This window comes from Vipera ursinii, assembly GCF_947247035.1.
Source record: "Vipera ursinii genome assembly, chromosome: 1".
In the NCBI taxonomy this organism is placed as follows: domain Eukaryota; kingdom Metazoa; phylum Chordata; class Lepidosauria; order Squamata; family Viperidae; genus Vipera; species Vipera ursinii.
The window spans coordinates 107,456,565-107,478,579 of record NC_139512.1 but is presented as its reverse complement, the minus strand read 5'-3'; the positions used below and the strand labels follow the sequence as shown (position 1 = coordinate 107,478,579).

Genomic DNA, 22,015 nt, shown 5'->3' with positions numbered 1-22,015 from the left:
CATATTGCGGGTAGAGTTGATTTAATTCTAGCCACTTCTGATTACTGAACTGTTGAGAGAAAAATCATCAGGGTCCATTCCAAGCCGGGAATAAACAAAATGGAGACTGTTCCAAAAAGAAGGTTGCAGTTTATTAAAGAGCAAAACTAGACAGCAATGTGACTCTGGGAAAGCTGTTCACATATATCTGGGAGTGGTGGGTTTTTATACTTTCTTGGGATTTTGAGATTGTTTCCTGTTCCTGTTTGAGGCTTTGTATTTTCTGTGTCATGTACTTTGACCTGAGTCTGAGTGTGCTGTTTTGGTATTGGTGGGTTAATCCTATTTTGTTTCCTATCCTTAGAGTTTAGGTGGGGGTATGTAGATTGTAGGGGTCTTTGTCTTCCTAATCTCATCAGCTTCTAGCTTCCTGCTCCAACCTTTCTGAAAAGATTACCACATCTGCATTTCTAAAAGATGGCCTCTGCCTAGTTTCTGCTTGGGGGAAAGGGGCTGGGGCTGGTTTCTATCATTTTTTTTTAGATCTTCCCCATTATTCCTTTGGGGAAATATATTCTGCCTTTTTTAATATTCCCCAAAATATTTCTTTCTCTGGATTCTTCCCACAGAACTTTATTGGACTCCTATTGGTTTTCAACAGCTGAATTTTTCTCTCTCCTTCCAAGACTACTAGTGGTTCACATGCCCTCCAGCCTTTTGCCTTCAGTATGCTGCCCTCAGGTTCTTTAGGTTTAATAGGCTGATACCCAGTATTTTAACTATGCCAGTGGCAAATCAGAAGCCAGTAAAGTTGTTTCAACAATGGGGTTATATGGTAATGGTTACCTTCACCAACCAGGAACTTCTCTTTTATGAGCTTTATTTTAGAAGGTTGCAGAGATTTGGAGAGCTTCCCACCTCTTTCTCAGAAAGAGAGAGAGAGAGAGAGAGAGAGGCAGAGAAAGAAAGAGCCATTGCAACCTATTGTATATATTAATTTATAGTCATAATCGCTACATGAATCCTGCCAGTAAATCAATTCTTTTTCCTTCTTCTCTTCTCAAGCCAAATTCCAAATTTGTCCTGAAACCTGGACTTATCATTACAATATTGAAACATGTCAAGCCACCTGCCGAGCCCTCAGTGAGGTTGATGTCACTTGTAAAATCAAGTTCCCTCCAGTGGATGGATGCACCTGTGAAGAAGGGACATACCTGGATGACAGTGGCAAATGTGTGCCTGCCTCTAAGTGCCCTTGTTACCACAAAGGAACTGCCATTCCATCTGGAGAGGTGGTTCATGAAAATGGCATCATGTGGTGAGAGACCTGAAATAAACGTAGTGGTGGGAAATAGCAGAAAGCCATGAATCAAAATGAAACAAAATTATAGGAGGAAACAGGCTTATTCAACCTTACTTGTGAACTGACAGTTCAGGGCCACAAATGCCCTAGAACAAATAAAACTTCAAATCTGGTGTAGTGCTATTATTTTTACTTGTTTCACTGAATGGAGTTAAAAATGGAATGGACGTACCTATTGATCAATTTTGTAATATCTTATAGTATTTCCATTTTTTTTCACATTTCCATCTGTAAATATTTTGGGCATTAAAAGATACTTTTAAATGGCCAAATCTGTCTGGTCTGAAAACCCAAGCCTTTTGAGAGACAGAAGAATGAAAATTTATTATTTTTGGAAATAGGACAGCAAAACTGAAATAGAACTGAATTTAATCGATAAAGGAATCACTTTTTTATTTGGTTTAGCTAGGTCAAAGGTAAAGTGGTAAAAGTGTGGGAAGCTGGCAATAATATACTTGACCAGTGTGGATTTGTGGCCCACCCATTTCTGATAAAAATGCTTCACATATCCTTAGGAAAGGACACTATAATAAATGTAATAAATCAGAACTGTAAGCTTATTACACTTATTGCAATATAATAAGCTGTCTTACTCTCTTACAGTACCTGTGAACAAGGCCAGCTTCAGTGCATTGGGGAAGTGAAACCACAATCAGGTACAACCAGCCTTTTATTTCCTGTTTTATTATGATGGTTTTCCAACCTTGTTCAGATCCAGCAAGGAAAATCTATGCCTAAGGCAAGCACAGTACTTTATGAACAATTTTGCTATTTAATTTGTCATAGTAGCAACCCCATCTGGCAATGAGACCATTAAATGGCAGAATTTGTAGAAACTGAACATCTGATTGGTTAATCTAGAAAGAAACATTGAATTAGATCTCCCCACAAGAGGAGAATTCCTTGAACAAAGTTGTTGGCTCAAGATACTCTGGCAACCAAGAAATATGCAACTGATTTTTCCTCTGTAACATGCAGAGTTTTTATATAGGATGTCCTCGACTCTCCATACCAGAATTGGGGGACTGAGGAGGTTGTAAGAGAAGGAGAACAGCCACTGAAGTTTCACAATCCAAACACTGTTTTTAAAACTGAAGCATGAATATTTATGTGGATTTAATTTGTATACACAAGCAAATTGAAATTTTTATCAATTATATTAATTTTATGATTATTAAGAGGCATTTTCCAACTTTGGGAAATAAGATTCAAAACTAAGAAACCTAAACAAAACAAGATTGTGATTCTTCTAACGTGGGGTCCCATGTTAGTTGTATCCATAAAATCTAATATTTGTCATAATATAAAATGTGTAATTACTGAATTACTTTTTTTTCTTTCTACCAGTTTGTGATGCTCCTATGGTCTACTTTGACTGTGACAATGCCACAGCTAATGCTCATGGAGCTGAGTGTCAGAAGAGCTGCCAGACACTTGATATGGGATGTGTAAGTATGGCTAGTTGCAAGTGGGTCTGATTTTAATAGCTTTTTCAGGTTATATGGGATTGTTTTCTTAGTGAAAATGCAGAACAGAAATTTAATAAATAAAACAGCATATTAATAACTGAAATTATCATCAACTGAGTTAAATATATGAAGCTGTCTGCCAGCAGGTAATTGACTGTAATGAAAATGGTCTTTCTGTCTCTGAAACTGCCAGCACAACTTGGCACACTATCCTCCTATCACTTTAGGGACTTATTGCCAAATAGAAATCAGTCTGTTGGGTCACAAGAGATGATGGTTAATGAAGTACCTAAAAATCTTCTCAGTTCTTTCTGGAGTAAGGAGAACTAACTCTTATGATACAGTAAACGTGCTTAACAAGCATGGCTTGGTCATGATTCTGCATACTCTGATATTTGATTCTATTAAAGGTTATTAAACTTATGCCAAGTCACTGTCCAGAGGTGCATAAAAATAAAATTCAGGGAGCCCTCTTCATATCAAAATTCCTGGAGGAAAGGGAACTTGAAACACATTTTTAAAAAAGTAGGGAGAACTGGTGCTAATTTGAAATCACTTTTCCTTTGTACGATATCTTAGAAATGTTACTTCTTGTCCTACACTTTTGTCAGCTAACACTTTTTGTTATTCCTCTATTATTGCAGTATAGCGCGCAGTGTGTCTCTGGTTGTGTGTGTCCTGATCAGCTAGTGTCTGATGGTACAGGCAAATGTATACCTGCAGAAGACTGTCCATGCATTCACAATGAAGCCACATACAAACCAGGAGAAACTATCAAAGATAAATGTAATACTTGGTATGTATAAATTGATGGGTGATATAAAACTGATTGCATCTATATTGCATTAATGTGCACCTATTAACATCTAGTATGTGTTTGGCTACATAGCACATGCAAGAACCGAAAGTGGATATGTTCTAATAAACCTTGTCTGGAAACTTGCTCAGTTTATGGTGACGGTCATTATATCACCTTTGACGGCAAACGATACAGCTTCAACGGAGAGTGTGAATACACACTGATCCAGGTATTAAACTCTTTCTCAAGTTTCTACTATCTTAAAGTTATATTTTTTTTAGACTTGAGTGTTTGTGTTCATGAAAACTTAATGCCACATTCTTTTCTGCAGAATCAGTGTAGTAAAAATAAGACAAATGTAGAAGCTTTCCGGGTGATCACAGAGAATATCCCCTGCGGTTCTACAGGGACTACCTGCTCAAAAGCCATTAAGGTGTTCACTGGGGTAAGTAACTTAACAGCAGGTAAAAACATTATGACCTTTAGTATGAACAAAACATGCAGTATGAACAAAACAACAAAACATGTAATATGAAATATTTATATAATAAGTGGAAATCTTGAAATAGTATATGGTAACCATAAGGCATTATATTTGCAAAAATATCCACCAGCCAGTGCAGAACTTGCCGACAATGGAAATCTCCAGCTGAAATTATTAGATGTAATGGCATTGATAGGTGGTTTGTGTGGTGTGGGTGGTTTCTCTGTGTGTGGGGGGTGTCTTTGATAAATGTTGGTTCCTGGTGACTGCCTGAAAAAAATCCTGCTGTTTTCTTGGCAAAGTTTTTAGGAAGTAGTTTGCCCTTCCCTATTTCTTAGGGATGAGAGAAAGTGATTGGCCCAAGGTCACTCAACTGTCTTCATACATAGGATGGGACTAGAACTCATGATCTCCTGGTTTCTAGTCTGGTGCCTTAATAAATACACCAAACTGGCTGTCCATTGATAAATATAGGTACAAATATTTATGTTGCTTCTATTTTCTCTTTTAGAAGTATGAGTTAGTACTTACAGATGGAAAATTTGAGGTGATAGAGAGACTTCCTGGTGGAGGTGAAATTCCATTCAAGATCCGATACATGGGCAACTACATGGTGATAGAAATTTTTAACGGAGGAGTGATCGTGATGTGGGATAAGAAAACCAGTGTGTTCATTAAACTCAGCACAGACTTTAAGGTGAGGTGTGAATGCAAAATAGAAACTGAAGAGTTCTATTCATTTCTGAAGAATTGCACTGAAAAATTGTTAGAGAATGAACGATACATTTATAATATTCCCCTGCTACAGTCAATGAAGAACAATGTTTAAGAGTTAAACATGCACATTTAAATATTTAATTGGCTTGTTAAATGGATCCTACTATGGTTCCACTTTACAGTCAATTTAGCTTTATTTTGGTTGATAGAACCATTGATAGCAGTGAAAAAAATGCCATGTAAAAAGCAAAGGGCAAGGCAATGTTCTGACATTATATTATGCAGAGCAGGAAACATGGTCATTATGAATGACAATTCTCTGTTGACCTTGTTATAGCTAGCATTATTTTTACCTGACTTTTTTGGCATTCTAAGAGCACAGACGATTGGCTATAGCATAAATATTTGCATTTCAGAAATGCTGCAAATATTTTTATTCTGGTGGACTGACCCCATTTAACATTGGTATTTATAGGGAAATTTTAATCATTCCTGAGGAATTTTGTGAATAACCGAAGAGGTGTGCGTGTGTGTATCCCTTGAATTGATTATCAACATATAACAAAAGCAATGCTTGGAAATCGCACTGAACTAGGTTCAATGAAATATGAGCAAGCGTAGACCTGTGAACTCGCATACTCACTTCCCTAATTGTCCTGCCAATGTTTCACATTTTTGGCAGCTTCCGGGTGAGTGAACTTCAACTCTCAGAATTCTCTTTAATAGCCACACTACTATGGAATTCTGGGATCTGAAGTCTATAGACCTGAAAATTGCCAAGGTTGGGAAACTGAGTTCCATATGGTTGAAAGCAATGCAAAAGCTTTCATTTCTGTTTCCAGAAGATCAAGGCAGAATACAGAGTACTCACTCCTTGCTTTTTTTTCCCCCAGTGACTATCCCCAGTGATTGGATGAGCAGAAAATAAAATTACCACTCAGTGAGCATCCATGTCTGAATATAGGGATGAACCTGATCTTCTCTAGATCTGGGCCAGTACTTACAAAGACATCACATTAGTAGACAAACTATGATTGACATTATGATCTGGTTAATTTTGAACCAGCTTTACACAACCTCCCTTCCAAATAGCTTGGGATGAGAACTCCCCAAATTTAATTTAATTTTTTAATTTATTAATATTTCTATACCGCCCTTGTCCCGGAGGACTCAGGGCGGTGTACAGGGCAAGAATAAAACACAGAAATTTACAAAAACTAAAAGATAATTAAATGCATGCCCGATTAAAATACAATTGATACATAGTAAAAAAACCCAATAAAAATAATAAAAAACCCCACCAATCCCCCTCAGGCCAGGCCGGCTTGCTTGAACAAGTATGTTTTCAGATCGCGGCGAAAGGAGCGCAGATCGGGCGCCGTCCGGAGCTCAACCGGTAACTGGTTCCATAGCTCCGGGGCGCCCACAGAGAAGGATCTCCCCTTGGGGGCCACCAGTCGGCATTCTCTGACCGGTGGCACCCTGAGGAGGCCCTCTCTGTGGGAACGCACAGGGCGCAGGGAGCTTGATGCCGGCAGCAGATGTTCCCTGAGGTACTCCGGCCCCATGCCATGGAGGGCTTTGAACACCATTACTAGCACCTAAATCTCGCAGTTATCTAAATCTCGCAGTTATCTAAATCTCGCAGTTATCATGGCCAATAGCTGGAGACATCTATTTAAAGACAGTGTTTGAAAACAAATATTCTAAATCCTGATTGCTGAAGTTGGCTTGTATTAATTAAACTTAATTATTCATGTTAATCATAGTTCTGAGTCGAATCTCAGGACAAGCTCAATGTAACCAAAGCTTTTGCATGAGGAAAGACCCACCCACTCACTCAGTGAAACATAACCTTTTTCAGTTTTGTTAGGGATACTTGTGCTCCATTCAAGGACAACTTTTCAAAGTTGGGCTATTCAGTGTATGGTACACAAATATATGCACACATAATGTTGTAGAAAATGTAATTTCATATTTTTGGATTTCTTTTTTTTTATTTTGAGCAATGCCTGATTCCCCTGAAAAGAACTGTATATTTCATGGGATAATTTATCATAGAGTAAAATACATAGCAATGTAATAGCTTGAAGAGCTCAAACAGCTTTTGAGGATATACATTCTCAGAGGGGCAACCTTTGATGCTTTTCAAGAAAAAAAATCAATTCTTAAAATAATTTTTGGAATAAATTGGCATTAGCGGGAGATGGGCATGTCTATTTCATTGCTATGAAACATAATGCTGTTCCAGTGTAAATAAAAATGTATTGGTTTCATAGATGCCTAATCATTTTTTGAATCCACATTGAGCATTCCTAGACTTGGGTTCATCTTTAACATATACAATTTTGTGTACATGAGTTCAAACTATGTGTGAGAAATCCTTCACAAAAACATGCTTAAAGGTCCCCGAGGAACTGCATATTCTCCGGAATTAAAATGGTTAGGTCTCTAAAGGTAGAACCATCTCTCTCCAGTTTTCAATTTGTTTGTGCTTTTCTCTTCTCCAGGGTCAGGTCTGTGGCCTTTGTGGAAACTATGATGGCAATGACATCAATGATTTCACCACCAGGAGCCAGTCTGTAGTAGGAGATGTCCTGGAGTTTGGTAACAGCTGGAAAGTTTCTCCCACTTGTCCAGATGTCCCAAGCAGCAGGGATCCTTGTTCTGCAAATCCCTATAGGAGTTCTTGGGCACAGAGGCAATGTAGCATCATTAACAGCAAGACATTTGCTCTCTGCCATCCTCAGGTAGGAACAGATCCATTTCAGAAGACTATAGAGGACATTTGAACACACTTTATCCAATACAGGTAATCCTTGACTTACAAGGGTTTGTTTAGTGACCAAAGTTACAACATCACTGAAAATAAGTGACTTATGACCATTTTTCATGCTTACGACCATTATAGCATCCCCATAGTCACACCATCAATAGTCAGACACTTGGCAACTGGCATGTATTTCCAACAGTTGCTGTGTCCCAGGATCATGTCATCATTTGTAATCTTCCCAGCTTGCTTCTGACTAGATGGGAGAAGCCAGAATCACTTTAATGACTGCATGATTCATTTAACAACTGCAGTGATTCACTTAACAACTATGGCAAGAAAGATCGTAAAATGAGGCAAAAGTCACTTAACAACCACCTTGCTTAGCAACAGAAATGTTGGGCTCAGTTGGGTTCATAAATCAAGGTCTACCTGTATATTAATAATACGGTATGTATGCATGTAATTGCTTAGATCAATATATAATAGCCACAACCCAAGCAACTGTAAGGAGATGCTGTCATTCTGGCTTTCCAAGGATTACAAAAATAAATAAAACCTTTTTCCAGCATTTTGTAATTCTCAGACAAGGATTCCTTTGTAACTAGGGTCCTTTTTCTACCAACTCTCTAATCTCAGGCTCTGCTTATTCTTTAGCAAACCTGACATGGTAGCAGGAGGGGGCATTAAATATGGTTGCTAATAGATCTTGGTGGTATATTATGAAGTGGATATTGTAAATATTGCTTTCACAAACTTTTAGCAGTGCTAAAAGTATGTCTACATTCTTTTTAAATTAATCCTAAATGACATCTCCCCAAAGCATTTGGGAATATTAATAACTGAAACACATTTCTGGATGCTCTCTAATATGAAGCATTAATGGTGGATCTAATCAATACATAATCTTGCTCTAAACCTAGGCTAAATCCCCTGAATATTTTTTTTCATAACCTAACCTTTAATCCTTTTATGTCTAAGTAGCATTACATTGCCTTACTGATGGGCAGCTAAAAATATTATCTCCATTTTTGCAATGCATACATTGCCTTGGTCACTGCAACCATTTAAATCGATAATTAAGTCAATAATTTCTACAGGAGGAAATCAAAAACAGATCCCACTATAGTTCAGCTTTGTATCCTTGACAGTAACATATCCAATAATTGTTGCATGTGAACTGTTCCTTAATAGATTTATAGAATACCTTTTTGTTTAATTGCAAATTGCATCCTGGTCTATTGCTAATAACAGATGATTCATAATTGTTTCATGTCTACTAGTTGCATCCCAAAACTACTGCTTTCATAAGTACAACAAATTGATTTGTCCATACAGTTGGGCATAATACAACAAATGGTACTGTAGAAATGAAAGAAAGAATACTGATCAATACTGTCAATTCTCCAGAAGGATTTGGTTGGAAACATAAGAATGGCAACTGGGAGAAAATATCTCCCCACCCTTTACCAAATTCATCAACCCAAACTAAGGCACACACTGAATTAGGTTCATTATTTTCCTACCAGGTTGAACCAACTAAATATTATGAAGCGTGTGTATCTGATGCCTGTGCTTGTGACACTGGAGGAGACTGTGAATGCTTCTGTACAGCTGTAGCTGCATATGCACAGGCATGTCAGGAGGCTGGCGTATGCATCTCTTGGAGAACTCCATCCATCTGTCGTGAGTACATTTCACAGGAAGGTTGAAGGTGGGAATAAGGAGTAGAACCTGGTTATAATTTGTTCATTTCTCAGGACCACACCAAACAGGATTTTTTATACCACAAAACCATCATCATTGGACTTAGGTTGAGTCTTTTGAATGCATGCAAATGCTGTAAAAGCTGAATGTATTACCTCTCAGGGCTGATGGTTACATTTAGTGTTTCACATCTTTACTGCAAACTTGTATCTCCATCTCAGCCCAACCCAGAAAGATAAAAATGCAGTATTTCTGTCAATATCACTGGCAATGTATTCATACTCAGGTTTTACTTGTGCATGTGATTTTGTGGAAAGAGTATCTGAGTCCCTAAATATTTCGAATTACTTTAAGTTAAGGTTGAAATTTGTTGAACCATGGTGCTACTACATGGCTAGAATGGCTATGATCAGATGTGTCCTTAAACTAAGAAAGCCTTGCTAGATTGCTAAGGAAGATATACCTATGTCATATGACTAAGGTGAGATGAGAAGAGTAAATGCAGGAGAACATTTGGAAACAGACTAATAATTCTTGAACAAGTTGTGACTGTTCCAGTGTATAATGGAGTAGAATTTCCCTTGCCCCCACTATCAGATTCAAAGAATATTCAGTCCAAAGTCCTGTTTGCTATCCATGAGACAATGAGTTCAGTGAAAAGTATGAAATCTCACGAGACTTAAGGATTCCCAAAAGATTTAAGTCATTTTTAGCTTACAAATTGCATGAATATATATCAGATTCTGTGGATGCCATTCAGCACTATACTACTGACTGCCCATCTCACAGAAGTAACTGCTGCTGATTTTAGTTGGAGTTCCTCCAAAACAAGTCCATATGGAACAAAAGGAGATGTCCTCTCATAGTATTAAGTTCAAGGGCACTTATTTTAAGATAACAATCTTTATTTTATGATGCTATCAAGTAAGAAATCATATTAAAGAATATCATAAGGAATATCTCTTGTAAAACAAACACATTTCACTCGATCTCTTTGTTTCTTTCCAGCTTTATTCTGTGATTACTACAATAAACAAGGAGAATGTGAATGGCATTATCAGCCTTGTGGTTCTTCTTGCATGAAGACCTGTAGGAATCCACATAATTGTTCACTTGAATTATATGACTTGGAAGGTACAGTATTTATGCATCCTATCTTTGATTTGCAACAATGAGAAAAAGCTGAAAATTGCATTAATTGTTCTAATTACCATAGTGGGAACTATTCAAGACTTGTTTAAGAAGTGAGGATATAATTTTTCCAGAAACTGTTTATACACAGAATGTTAAATTTATGAAAAAATGATTTGTTCAATTGTGAATTATTCAAGTTTAGTACTATGGATGCATGCAGTTTTGCACATGCTAACAAATAAAAGATAATACTTGGTTTGAACTTAAAAAGTTATTTCTCCCCCCAAAAAAACCCCACTGTTACCTGATCTGTCTGCATAACATTTATTTTTTAAGCCTAATTTTGAAAAATGTTTGGAGCTTTGAAGATTAGATTTTGTTAAAATTCCTCACACGTCTCTATTTTATTGCCTACTTTGCTCATTTTGTCTGGTGCTTACATTAGTTCTGTTTCTTACTGTAGGGTGCTATCCAAACTGTCCAGCCGATAAACCCTACTTTAATGAAGATGAGATGGACTGTGTCACCCTTGATAAGTGTGGCTGCTTTGATGACAAAGAAAACTATTATAAACCAGGAGAAAAAATGCCTTCAGAAAAGAGCTGTCAGTCATGGTAAGACTTGTCCTTAAAGTGCTAGACTTACGAAGTTTGTTTGTTTGTTTATCAAATTTATACAGCCACCCATCTCACCGAAGGTGTCTCTGGGTGATGCACAACAATGGATAAAGCAAGAAGTTTAACTAGCAAGTACAAATATTAAAAAAACATTGTAATACATATTCTAAACCCACAAAATACAACCATAAGTAAAGGGAAGATTTTTAAAAAATGGTGTCCTTATCAGTAGAGCCATCTAGACAAATCTCCTGTTTTCTGGCAACCACAGGCCTGGTCACATGATCAAGTCCTAAGGGCCTCTGAGAATATCAAAAGGGGTGGGGCCAGTCCAATTTGGGAGGGGAAAAATACTCATTAATCAATTGCCACAGTAGAGAAGACACAATAGAGAAGGCATCAAGTGTAGATCCCTAGCTGATGTTATCTGCAGCATCCCTTCTCTGCAAGATCTGATGGGGTGGGCTAATTTAAGTGGAGAGAGGCAGTCCTTCAGATAGGCCATCCCATGCCACAAAGGGCTTTAAAGGTTAGAAGCAGCATCTTGAATTGGAACTGGGAGCAAACTGGCAACCAGCGCAGCTCACAGAACAGAGGTGCAATGGGTGTTATTTTGACAGTAAACATAACTGCTCACACCACTGCATTCTGTACCAATTGAAGCTTTCAGATAACTTAAAGATCTGGCAGAGGCTTTACATAAAATAGCATTATGATTCATAAAACAAGAGCAAGAATTAGCAGGCAACGTTGTGAAATACACTTCTGAGGATCAATTTCTTGAAAAAAAAATGTCATACTGTTAATGCACTCTACTCTGTATTCATCTCATCCCAGGGTAGACTAAGAGTTTGCTCAAATCATTTCAAATTGACATTTATTCGTGTTGGTTATTTTTTTGATACTCAGCTATTTTGTTCCAGTTAGGCCACAGGATCCCCTGTCCCTTTTTCTATCACCAGTCTTGTGAGGAGACACATTTTCTGAAATAATTAATAAAACTTACTTTTATTAAAGGGAAATATTTTATTTAAGGGAAAAAATATTTATAAATAAATAATTTTATTATTCCCTTAATTTTATTTCAGGGGAAAATAAGAATTCCCCAAAGAAAATGGCCAGTCTGTTTATAAATTCTGAATTTGCCAGGAAGCATTTTTTTTTCCAGAAATTTTGTCAGGACATTTCCATACAATGAATTGGATCTGCTTGTAATAATGTGTTGGTTTCTGCATGATTCTATTCCAATTTTTCATAAGTAAATTTGTTTTAGCCTGTTGTGCTTTTCAGAATGGTGAACAGCCTTTTAACCTGTGCTCATTTGTTTCCTTGCAGTTATTGTTCAATGGACAGTGAAGAGGACTGCAGATATGATGAAAGTGGTAAGCAGACTGTGTCGATTTGATGTGGGTTGTGATTATTTGGATCAGCTATTCTGAGAATTGAAACAACCTTAATAACCAATTGATTATTATTTTTTTGAATGACAGAATGCTACTGTATCTATGAAGGAAAGATAAGCAAACCTGGCGAGATCATCTACAATACAACTGATGGCATTGGAGGGTGCATCACTGCAATTTGCGGTCAAAATGGCACAATTGAGAGGAACATCTTTCCATGTGCCACAACCCCTACCAGTATACCCACTGCTACTGTCTTTGTATTTACTAACACCACTTCACCAGCGAGTACTACTTCAGGTACAAATTCTAACAGATTATCTTTTTCCTTAATAAATGAAATGTAACAAAATTAATGTTGGCCCTATTAGTATAGAAATTTTAATACATTTTTAGTGCATGTATGATATGTTAATGTCCATAACGTGCAAACTCATGATGTCTGCGATAAAAAGATTCAGAAAAATGAGATATTTTCATTTTAAAAAACAAATGGATTCATTTAATCTACTTTAGTTGCAAAAACAGTTTGATGAGAATGCTGAGAATTCCTTATAAAGTTCCTGTTAGAGATTTAAGCGGAGACATAGGGGGGGGGGGAAAAACTTTATCATATATGAGTCCCTGAAGTTAGTTAGTTAAAAATATTCAAAATATGCATAAACTTCTAAAATGGCCTTTTCAGCATGTTATAGATATGAGGTGGAGGAGACTCTATAAACAGCTTACCAGTTTTAGTACTGAGAAAAGTTGTTTTACAGAGAAGAGAGTTTAGGTTGCAGATATAATTAGGTACCCCACATTTCTACATTACAGCAACACAGAAGAATATCATGGAAAATAAACCATTTGTCCTAATGCCATGGTACCATATGAAACATTTTAACTATTAGGACTTCTGAATCCTGTCCATTTTGTCTGAGACTAAGCTGAGAATATTTATTCTGCTGCTGCTGAAGCAATGCAATCCCACTCATGTTTTAAAATTTACTTTTAGATATTAAAATAAAGCTTTAATTGCTCGCTGTGCATATTCATCTATTCAATATATTAAATATGTAAAAGTGCTTCTGCTTAGCAGGTGCTGAGGGTAATGTGAAATTAAAAATACCAGGTAAGTTAACACAAAATCAAGGAATAACTCAGAAATAAGTGGCACTCTCACTTATTTGTTCTCAGGCACCATGCGGAAAATTATTGCTCCTCATTGCCATTAGCAATGAGGGGAGGGGAGCCGATTAGACTTCCTGTAATTGTTTGCCATCACAACTTTGCAGAAGATCACTGTTTCCTCGTGGTTTTGTGAGAGCCTAAAAGAAGGATTTTTTCCCAAAGCCACTGAGAGGAAAAAGGAGCAAACTATATGTGTAACCATTGACCCTATTACCACATGCGGTCTCAGGCCTTAAAAAACTGTTCTGAGACATAGTTGTTTCTGGTTACCATTTACATGCTCACAATTATTAGAAAATATTCATTGGAACTGGATGAAGCATATTAATTTATCTTTCTAATATCTTTGCAGTGCCCATGACTACCTCTGTCTGTGTTCAGGAACTGTGTCATTGGTCAGCATGGTATGATGGGATGCAGCCTGGTTTAGGAAGCAACGATGGAGATTTTGAAACGTTTGACAATCTAACAGCCAAAGGCTACCAAGTCTGCCAAACTCCAAAAGCTGTTGAATGTAGAGCAGAAAAATTCCCCAATACTCCATTAACTACACTGGACCAGAAGGTAGAATGCAGCAGAACAGTTGGATTAATTTGTCATAATAAGGACCAGTATCCAGAGATCTGCCACAATTATCAAATTAAAATCCTATGCTGCAGCTTTGTACCATGTGGCAATTATACTACACCTTCCACACCTGAAACCACCACGGTCCCTCCAGTTCAAACAACTACAGTACCAGCTACTATTTTGACAAGTACCACTGCTTTCACAAATACAATGAAAGTAACTACTAGGATTTTAACAACAACCCCAAAAACCACTTTTTTACCTACTAGCACTACAGTCCCATCTACCACAGAACGTGGATCTCCAACAACTTGCACACCTATCTGCAAATGGACAGAATGGTATGATGTGCATTTTCCTACACTGGATAATGAAGGAGATTTTGAAACATATGAGATAATTAGAGCCACAGGAAAAGATATCTGTGAAAACCCAGAGCATATAAAATGCAGAGCTGAGAAATTCCCTAATAAAACTATTGATGAAATTGGCCAAAATGTACAGTGCAACATATCATTTGGATTTGTTTGCAGAAATAAAGATCAGTCAGGAATGCTGCAAATATGTTATAACTATCAAATTAAAGTGTATTGCTGCAACAGTGAATGCTTGACCACTCCTACAGAAACTTCAACAAGGGTCACAACACCTCAAACAACTTCTACTATCATTACTACAACTTTAGGAACAAAGCCAAATATCACAACACCACAAATTACATCTACCTCAGTTCCACAGACAACTACCATTACGTTACATCCTGCCACTACTAAATATACAACCATACTTTCTACTACAAAACTTTCAATGACAACTACAACTATGCAACCAAGTTCCACTGCAGCTCCTCTAACTACAACATTACTTCCAACAAAAAGTACAATATCAACCACATCTGAACCAACCACAGTAACAATCACATCACTGAAAACAACAAAAATACCTACATCAGTACTAACAACAACACAATTAGTAAACACTACAACGGAAAAACAAATTTCTACACAATACCAAACAACAAAGCTGCCATCTACAGCACCTCAGATAGTGGAAACAACATCCATTCCAAAAACTACCACTTCTACCTCAACTCATCCACTTTCAACCACTATTCCTGTTGGAACCACAACACAGGAAGTGATAACCACAACTGTACCTGAAACCACCTCAACAGTGATTACCACCACCAGAACTACCCCCAAAGAAACAACCCCCACCATCACCACCACAGTTATCACTCCCACTACGCCCATGGTGACCACAACTGCTTTACCCACCACTACCCAGGTACCCACACCAACAACAAGTCTCACTACGACCACCCCACCAAGGACCACATGTGCTCCCGTCACCTGCCAGTGGTCAGAATGGTTTGATGTTGACTTTCCCACTTCTGGACCCGAAGGAGGAGACCTTGAAACGTACAGCAATATCCGAGCGGCGGGAGGCAGATTCTGTGAAAAGCCTATAAACATACGATGTCAAGCTGTAAACCACCCAGACCTAAGCATTGAACAGCTTGGTCAAGTTGTTCAGTGTGATGTCAAAGTTGGACTGGTATGCCTCAATAAAAACCAACCTGGGAAATTTCAGCAATGCTTTAATTATAGGATAAGTGTGCTTTGTTGTGAAGAAAACCCCGAATGCAAAACAACAACCGTACCACCCACCACCACCTCTAGCTCCACTCTTCCAGTTTCAACCACCACTCCCATTGGAACCACGACACGGGAAGTGATAACCACAACTGTACCTGAAACCACCTCAACAGTGATTACCACCACCAGAACTACCCCCAAAGAAACAACTCCCACCATCACCACCACAGTTATCACTCCCACTACGCCCATGGTGACCACAACTGCTTTACCCACCACTACCCAGGTACCCACACCAACAACAAGTCTCACTACGACCACCCCACCAAGGACCACATGTGCTCCCGTCACCTGCCAGTGGTCAGAATGGTTTGATGTTGACTTTCCCACTTCTGGACCCGAAGGAGGAGACCTTGAAACGTACAGCAATATCCGAGCGGCGGGAGGCAGATTCTGTGAAAAGCCTATAAATATACGATGTCAAGCTGTAAACCACCCAGACTTAAGCATTGAACTGCTTGGTCAAGTCGTTCAGTGTGATGTCAAAGTTGGACTGGTATGCCTCAATAAAAACCAACCTGGGAAATTTCAGCAATGCTTTAATTTTAGGATAAGTGTGCTTTGTTGTGAAGAAAACCCCGAATGCAAAACAACAACCGTACCACCCACCACCACCTCTAGCTCCACTCTTCCAGTTTCAACCACCACTCCCATTGGAACCACGACACGGGAAGTGATAACCATAACTGTACCTGAAACCACCTCAACAGTGATTACCACCACCAGAACTACCCCCAAAGAAACAACTCCCACAGCCACCACAGTTATCACTCCCACTACACCCATGGTGACCACAACTGCTTTACCCACCACTACCCAGGTACCCACACCAACAACAAGTCTCACTACGACCACCCCACCAAGGACCACATGTGCTCCTGTCACCTGCCAGTGGTCAGAATGGTTTGATGTTGACTTTCCCACTTCTGGACCCGAAGGAGGAGACCTTGAAACGTACAGCAATATCCGAGCGGCGGGAGGCAGATTCTGTGAAAAGCCTATAAATATACGATGTCAAGCTGTAAACCACCCAGACCTAAGCATTGAATTGCTTGGTCAAGTCGTTCAGTGTGATGTCAAAGTTGGACTGGTATGCCTCAATAAAAACCAACCTGGGAAATTTCAGCAATGCTTTAATTTTAGGATAAGTGTGCTTTGTTGTGAAGAAAACCCCGAATGCAAAACAACAACCGTACCACCCACCACCACCTCTAGCTCCACTCTTCCAGTTTCAACCACCACTCCCATTGGAACCACGACACGGGAAGTGATAACCACAACTGTACCTGAAACCACCTCAACAGTGATTACCACCACCAGAACTACCCCCAAAGAAACAACTCCCACCATCACCACCACAGTTATCACTCCCACTACGCCCATGGTGACCACAACTGCTTTACCCACCACTACCCAGGTACCCACACCAACAACAAGTCTCACTACGACCACCCCACCAAGGACCACATGTGCTCCCGTCACCTGCCAGTGGTCAGAATGGTTTGATGTTGACTTTCCCACTTCTGGACCCGAAGGAGGAGACCTTGAAACGTACAGCAATATCCGAGCGGCGGGAGGCAGATTCTGTGAAAAGCCTATAAATATACGATGTCAAGCTGTAAACCACCCAGACCTAAGCATTGAACAGCTTGGTCAAGTCGTTCAGTGTGATGTCAAAGTTGGACTGGTATGCCTCAATAAAAACCAACCTGGGAAATTTCAGCAATGCTTTAATTATAGGATAAGTGTGCTTTGTTGTGAAGAAAACCCCGAATGCAAAACAACAACCGTACCACCCACCACCACCTCTAGCTCCACTCTTCCAGTTTCAACCACCACTCCCATTGGAACCACGACACGGGAAGTGATAACCACAACTGTACCTGAAACCACCTCAACAGTGATTACCACCACCAGAACTACCCCCAAAGAAACAACCCCCACCATCACCACCACAGTTATCACTCCCACTACGCCCATGGTGACCACAACTGCTTTACCCACCACTACCCAGGTACCCACACCAACAACAAGTCTCACTACGACCACCCCACCAAGGACCACATGTGCTCCCGTCACCTGCCAGTGGTCAGAATGGTTTGATGTTGACTTTCCCACTTCTGGACCCGAAGGAGGAGACCTTGAAACGTACAGCAATATCCGAGCGGCGGGAGGCAGATTCTGTGAAAAGCCTATAAATATACGATGTCAAGCTGTAAACCACCCAGACCTAAGCATTGAATTGCTTGGTCAAGTCGTTCAGTGTGATGTCAAAGTTGGACTGGTATGCCTCAATAAAAACCAACCTGGGAAATTTCAGCAATGCTTTAATTTTAGGATAAGTGTGCTTTGTTGTGAAGAAAACCCCGAATGCAAAACAACAACCGTACCACCCACCACCACCTCTAGCTCCACTCTTCCAGTTTCAACCACCACTCCCATTGGAACCACGACACGGGAAGTGATAACCACAACTGTACCTGAAACCACCTCAACAGTGATTACCACCACCAGAACTACCCCCAAAGAAACAACTCCCACCATCACCACCACAGTTATCACTCCCACTACGCCCATGGTGACCACAACTGCTTTACCCACCACTACCCAGGTACCCACACCAACAACAAGTCTCACTACGACCACCCCACCAAGGACCACATGTGCTCCCGTCACCTGCCAGTGGTCAGAATGGTTTGATGTTGACTTTCCCACTTCTGGACCCGAAGGAGGAGACCTTGAAACGTACAGCAATATCCGAGCGGCAGGAGACAGATTCTGTGAAAAGCCTATAAACATACGATGTCAAGCTGTAAACCACCCAGACCTAAGCATTGAACAGCTTGGTCAAGTCGTTCAGTGTGATGTCAAAGTTGGACTGGTATGCCTCAATAAAAACCAACCTGGGAAATTTCAGCAATGCTTTAATTATAGGATAAGTGTGCTTTGTTGTGAAGAAAACCCCGAATGCAAAACAACAACCGTACCACCCACCACCACCTCTAGCTCCACTCTTCCAGTTTCAACCACCACTCCCATTGGAACCACGACACGGGAAGTGATAACCACAACTGTACCTGAAACCACCTCAACAGTGATTACCACCACCAGAACTACCCCCAAAGAAACAACCCCCACCATCACCACCACAGTTATCACTCCCACTACGCCCATGGTGACCACAACTGCTTTACCCACCACTACCCAGGTACCCACACCAACAACAAGTCTCACTACGACCACCCCACCAAGGACCACATGTGCTCCCGTCACCTGCCAGTGGTCAGAATGGTTTGATGTTGACTTTCCCACTTCTGGACCCGAAGGAGGAGACCTTGAAACGTACAGCAATATCCGAGCGGCGGGAGGCAGATTCTGTGAAAAGCCTATAAACATACGATGTCAAGCTGTAAACCACCCAGACCTAAGCATTGAACAGCTTGGTCAAGTTGTTCAGTGTGATGTCAAAGTTGGACTGGTATGCCTCAATAAAAACCAACCTGGGAAATTTCAGCAATGCTTTAATTATAGGATAAGTGTGCTTTGTTGTGAAGAAAACCCCGAATGCAAAACAACAACCGTACCACCCACCACCACCTCTAGCTCCACTCTTCCAGTTTCAACCACCACTCCCATTGGAACCACGACACGGGAAGTGATAACCACAACTGTACCTGAAACCACCTCAACAGTGATTACCACCACCAGAACTACCCCCAAAGAAACAACTCCCACCATCACCACCACAGTTATCACTCCCACTACGCCCATGGTGACCACAACTGCTTTACCCACCACTACCCAGGTACCCACACCAACAACAAGTCTCACTACGACCACCCCACCAAGGACCACATGTGCTCCCGTCACCTGCCAGTGGTCAGAATGGTTTGATGTTGACTTTCCCACTTCTGGACCCGAAGGAGGAGACCTTGAAACGTACAGCAATATCCGAGCGGCGGGAGGCAGATTCTGTGAAAAGCCTATAAATATACGATGTCAAGCTGTAAACCACCCAGACCTAAGCATTGAACAGCTTGGTCAAGTTGTTCAGTGTGATGTCAAAGTTGGACTGGTATGCCTCAATAAAAACCAACCTGGGAAATTTCAGCAATGCTTTAATTATAGGATAAGTGTGCTTTGTTGTGAAGAAAACCCCGAATGCAAAACAACAACCGTACCACCCACCACCACCTCTAGCTCCACTCTTCCAGTTTCAACCACCACTCCCATTGGAACCACGACACGGGAAGTGATAACCACAACTGTACCTGAAACCACCTCAACAGTGATTACCACCACCAGAACTACCCCCAAAGAAACAACTCCCACCATCACCACCACAGTTATCACTCCCACTACGCCCATGGTGACCACAACTGCTTTACCCACCACTACCCAGGTACCCACACCAACAACAAGTCTCACTACGACCACCCCACCAAGGACCACATGTGCTCCCGTCACCTGCCAGTGGTCAGAATGGTTTGATGTTGACTTTCCCACTTCTGGACCCGAAGGAGGAGACCTTGAAACGTACAGCAATATCCGAGCGGCGGGAGGCAGATTCTGTGAAAAGCCTATAAACATACGATGTCAAGCTGTAAACCACCCAGACCTAAGCATTGAACAGCTTGGTCAAGTTGTTCAGTGTGATGTCAAAGTTGGACTGGTATGCCTCAATAAAAACCAACCTGGGAAATTTCAGCAATGCTTTAATTTTAGGATAAGTGTGCTTTGTTGTGAAGAAAACCCCGAATGCAAAACAACAACCGTACCACCCACCACCACCTCTAGCTCCACTCTTCCAGTTTCAACCACCACTCCCATTGGAACCACGACACGGGAAGTGATAACCACAACTGTACCTGAAACCACCTCAACAGTGATTACCACCACCAGAACTACCCCCAAAGAAACAACTCCCACCATCACCTCCACAGTTATCACTCCCACTACGCCCATGGTGACCACAACTGCTTTACCCACCACTACCCAGGTACCCACACCAACAACAAGTCTCACTACGACCACCCCACCAAGGACCACATGTGCTCCCGTCACCTGCCAGTGGTCAGAATGGTTTGATGTTGACTTTCCCACTTCTGGACCCGAAGGAGGAGACCTTGAAACGTACAGCAATATCCGAGCGGCGGGAGGCAGATTCTGTGAAAAGCCTATAAACATACGATGTCAAGCTGTAAACCACCCAGACCTAAGCATTGAACAGCTTGGTCAAGTTGTTCAGTGTGATGTCAAAGTTGGACTGGTATGCCTCAATAAAAACCAACCTGGGAAATTTCAGCAATGCTTTAATTATAGGATAAGTGTGCTTTGTTGTGAAGAAAACCCCGAATGCAAAACAACAACCGTACCACCCACCACCACCTCTAGCTCCACTCTTCCAGTTTCAACCACCACTCCCATTGGAACCACGACACGGGAAGTGATAACCACAACTGTACCTGAAACCACCTCAACAGTGATTACCACCACCAGAACTACCCCCAAAGAAACAACTCCCACCATCACCACCACAGTTATCACTCCCACTACGCCCATGGTGACCACAACTGCTTTACCCACCACTACCCAGGTACCCACACCAACAACAAGTCTCACTACGACCACCCCACCAACGACCACATGTGCTCCCGTCACCTGCCAGTGGTCAAAATGGTTTGATGTTGACTTTCCCACTTCTGGACCCGAAGGAGGAGATCTTGAAACGTACAGCAATATCCGAGCGGCGGGAGGCAGATTCTGTGAAAAGCCTATAAATATACGATGTCAAGCTGTAAACCACCCAGACCTAAGCATTGAACAGCTTGGTCAAGTCGTTCAGTGTGATGTCAAAGTTGGACTGGTATGCCTCAATAAAAACCAACCTGGGAAATTTCAGCAATGCTTTAATTATAGGATAAGTGTGCTTTGTTGTGACGAAAACCCCGAATGCAAAACAACAACCGTACCACCCACCACCACCTCTAGCTCCACTCTTCCAATTTCAACCACCACTCCCGTTGGAACCACGACACAGGAAGTGATAACCACAACTGAACCTCCAACCACCTCTAGTAGTACATCTTCAACCACCCCCGTTGGAAGCAGCACAAGTCATTGCTTTTGCCAAATTGGTGGAAATATTTATATGCCTGGTAAGTGTTATAAT

At 40.6% G+C, this 22,015-nt stretch overlaps 1 protein-coding gene across 1 annotated transcript in view; it reads left to right on the top strand.

Moving 5' to 3' along the window:
* The window catches only part of LOC310638288 (mucin-5AC-like), a 72,983-nt gene that overhangs the window by 25,030 nt on the left and 25,938 nt on the right, over positions 1–22,015 (top strand). The window contains exons 18-31 of the mRNA XM_083359224.1: positions 1,045–1,297; positions 1,946–1,998; positions 2,690–2,790; positions 3,456–3,607; positions 3,701–3,839; positions 3,942–4,055; positions 4,606–4,791; positions 7,322–7,561; positions 9,111–9,267; positions 10,297–10,422; positions 10,886–11,036; positions 12,375–12,421; positions 12,530–12,742; positions 13,968–22,001. Coding sequence (XP_083215350.1) covers positions 1,045–1,297; positions 1,946–1,998; positions 2,690–2,790; positions 3,456–3,607; positions 3,701–3,839; positions 3,942–4,055; positions 4,606–4,791; positions 7,322–7,561; positions 9,111–9,267; positions 10,297–10,422; positions 10,886–11,036; positions 12,375–12,421; positions 12,530–12,742; positions 13,968–22,001 — 9,966 coding nt within the window. The remainder of the gene's footprint in view (positions 1–1,044; positions 1,298–1,945; positions 1,999–2,689; positions 2,791–3,455; positions 3,608–3,700; positions 3,840–3,941; positions 4,056–4,605; positions 4,792–7,321; positions 7,562–9,110; positions 9,268–10,296; positions 10,423–10,885; positions 11,037–12,374; positions 12,422–12,529; positions 12,743–13,967; positions 22,002–22,015) is intronic.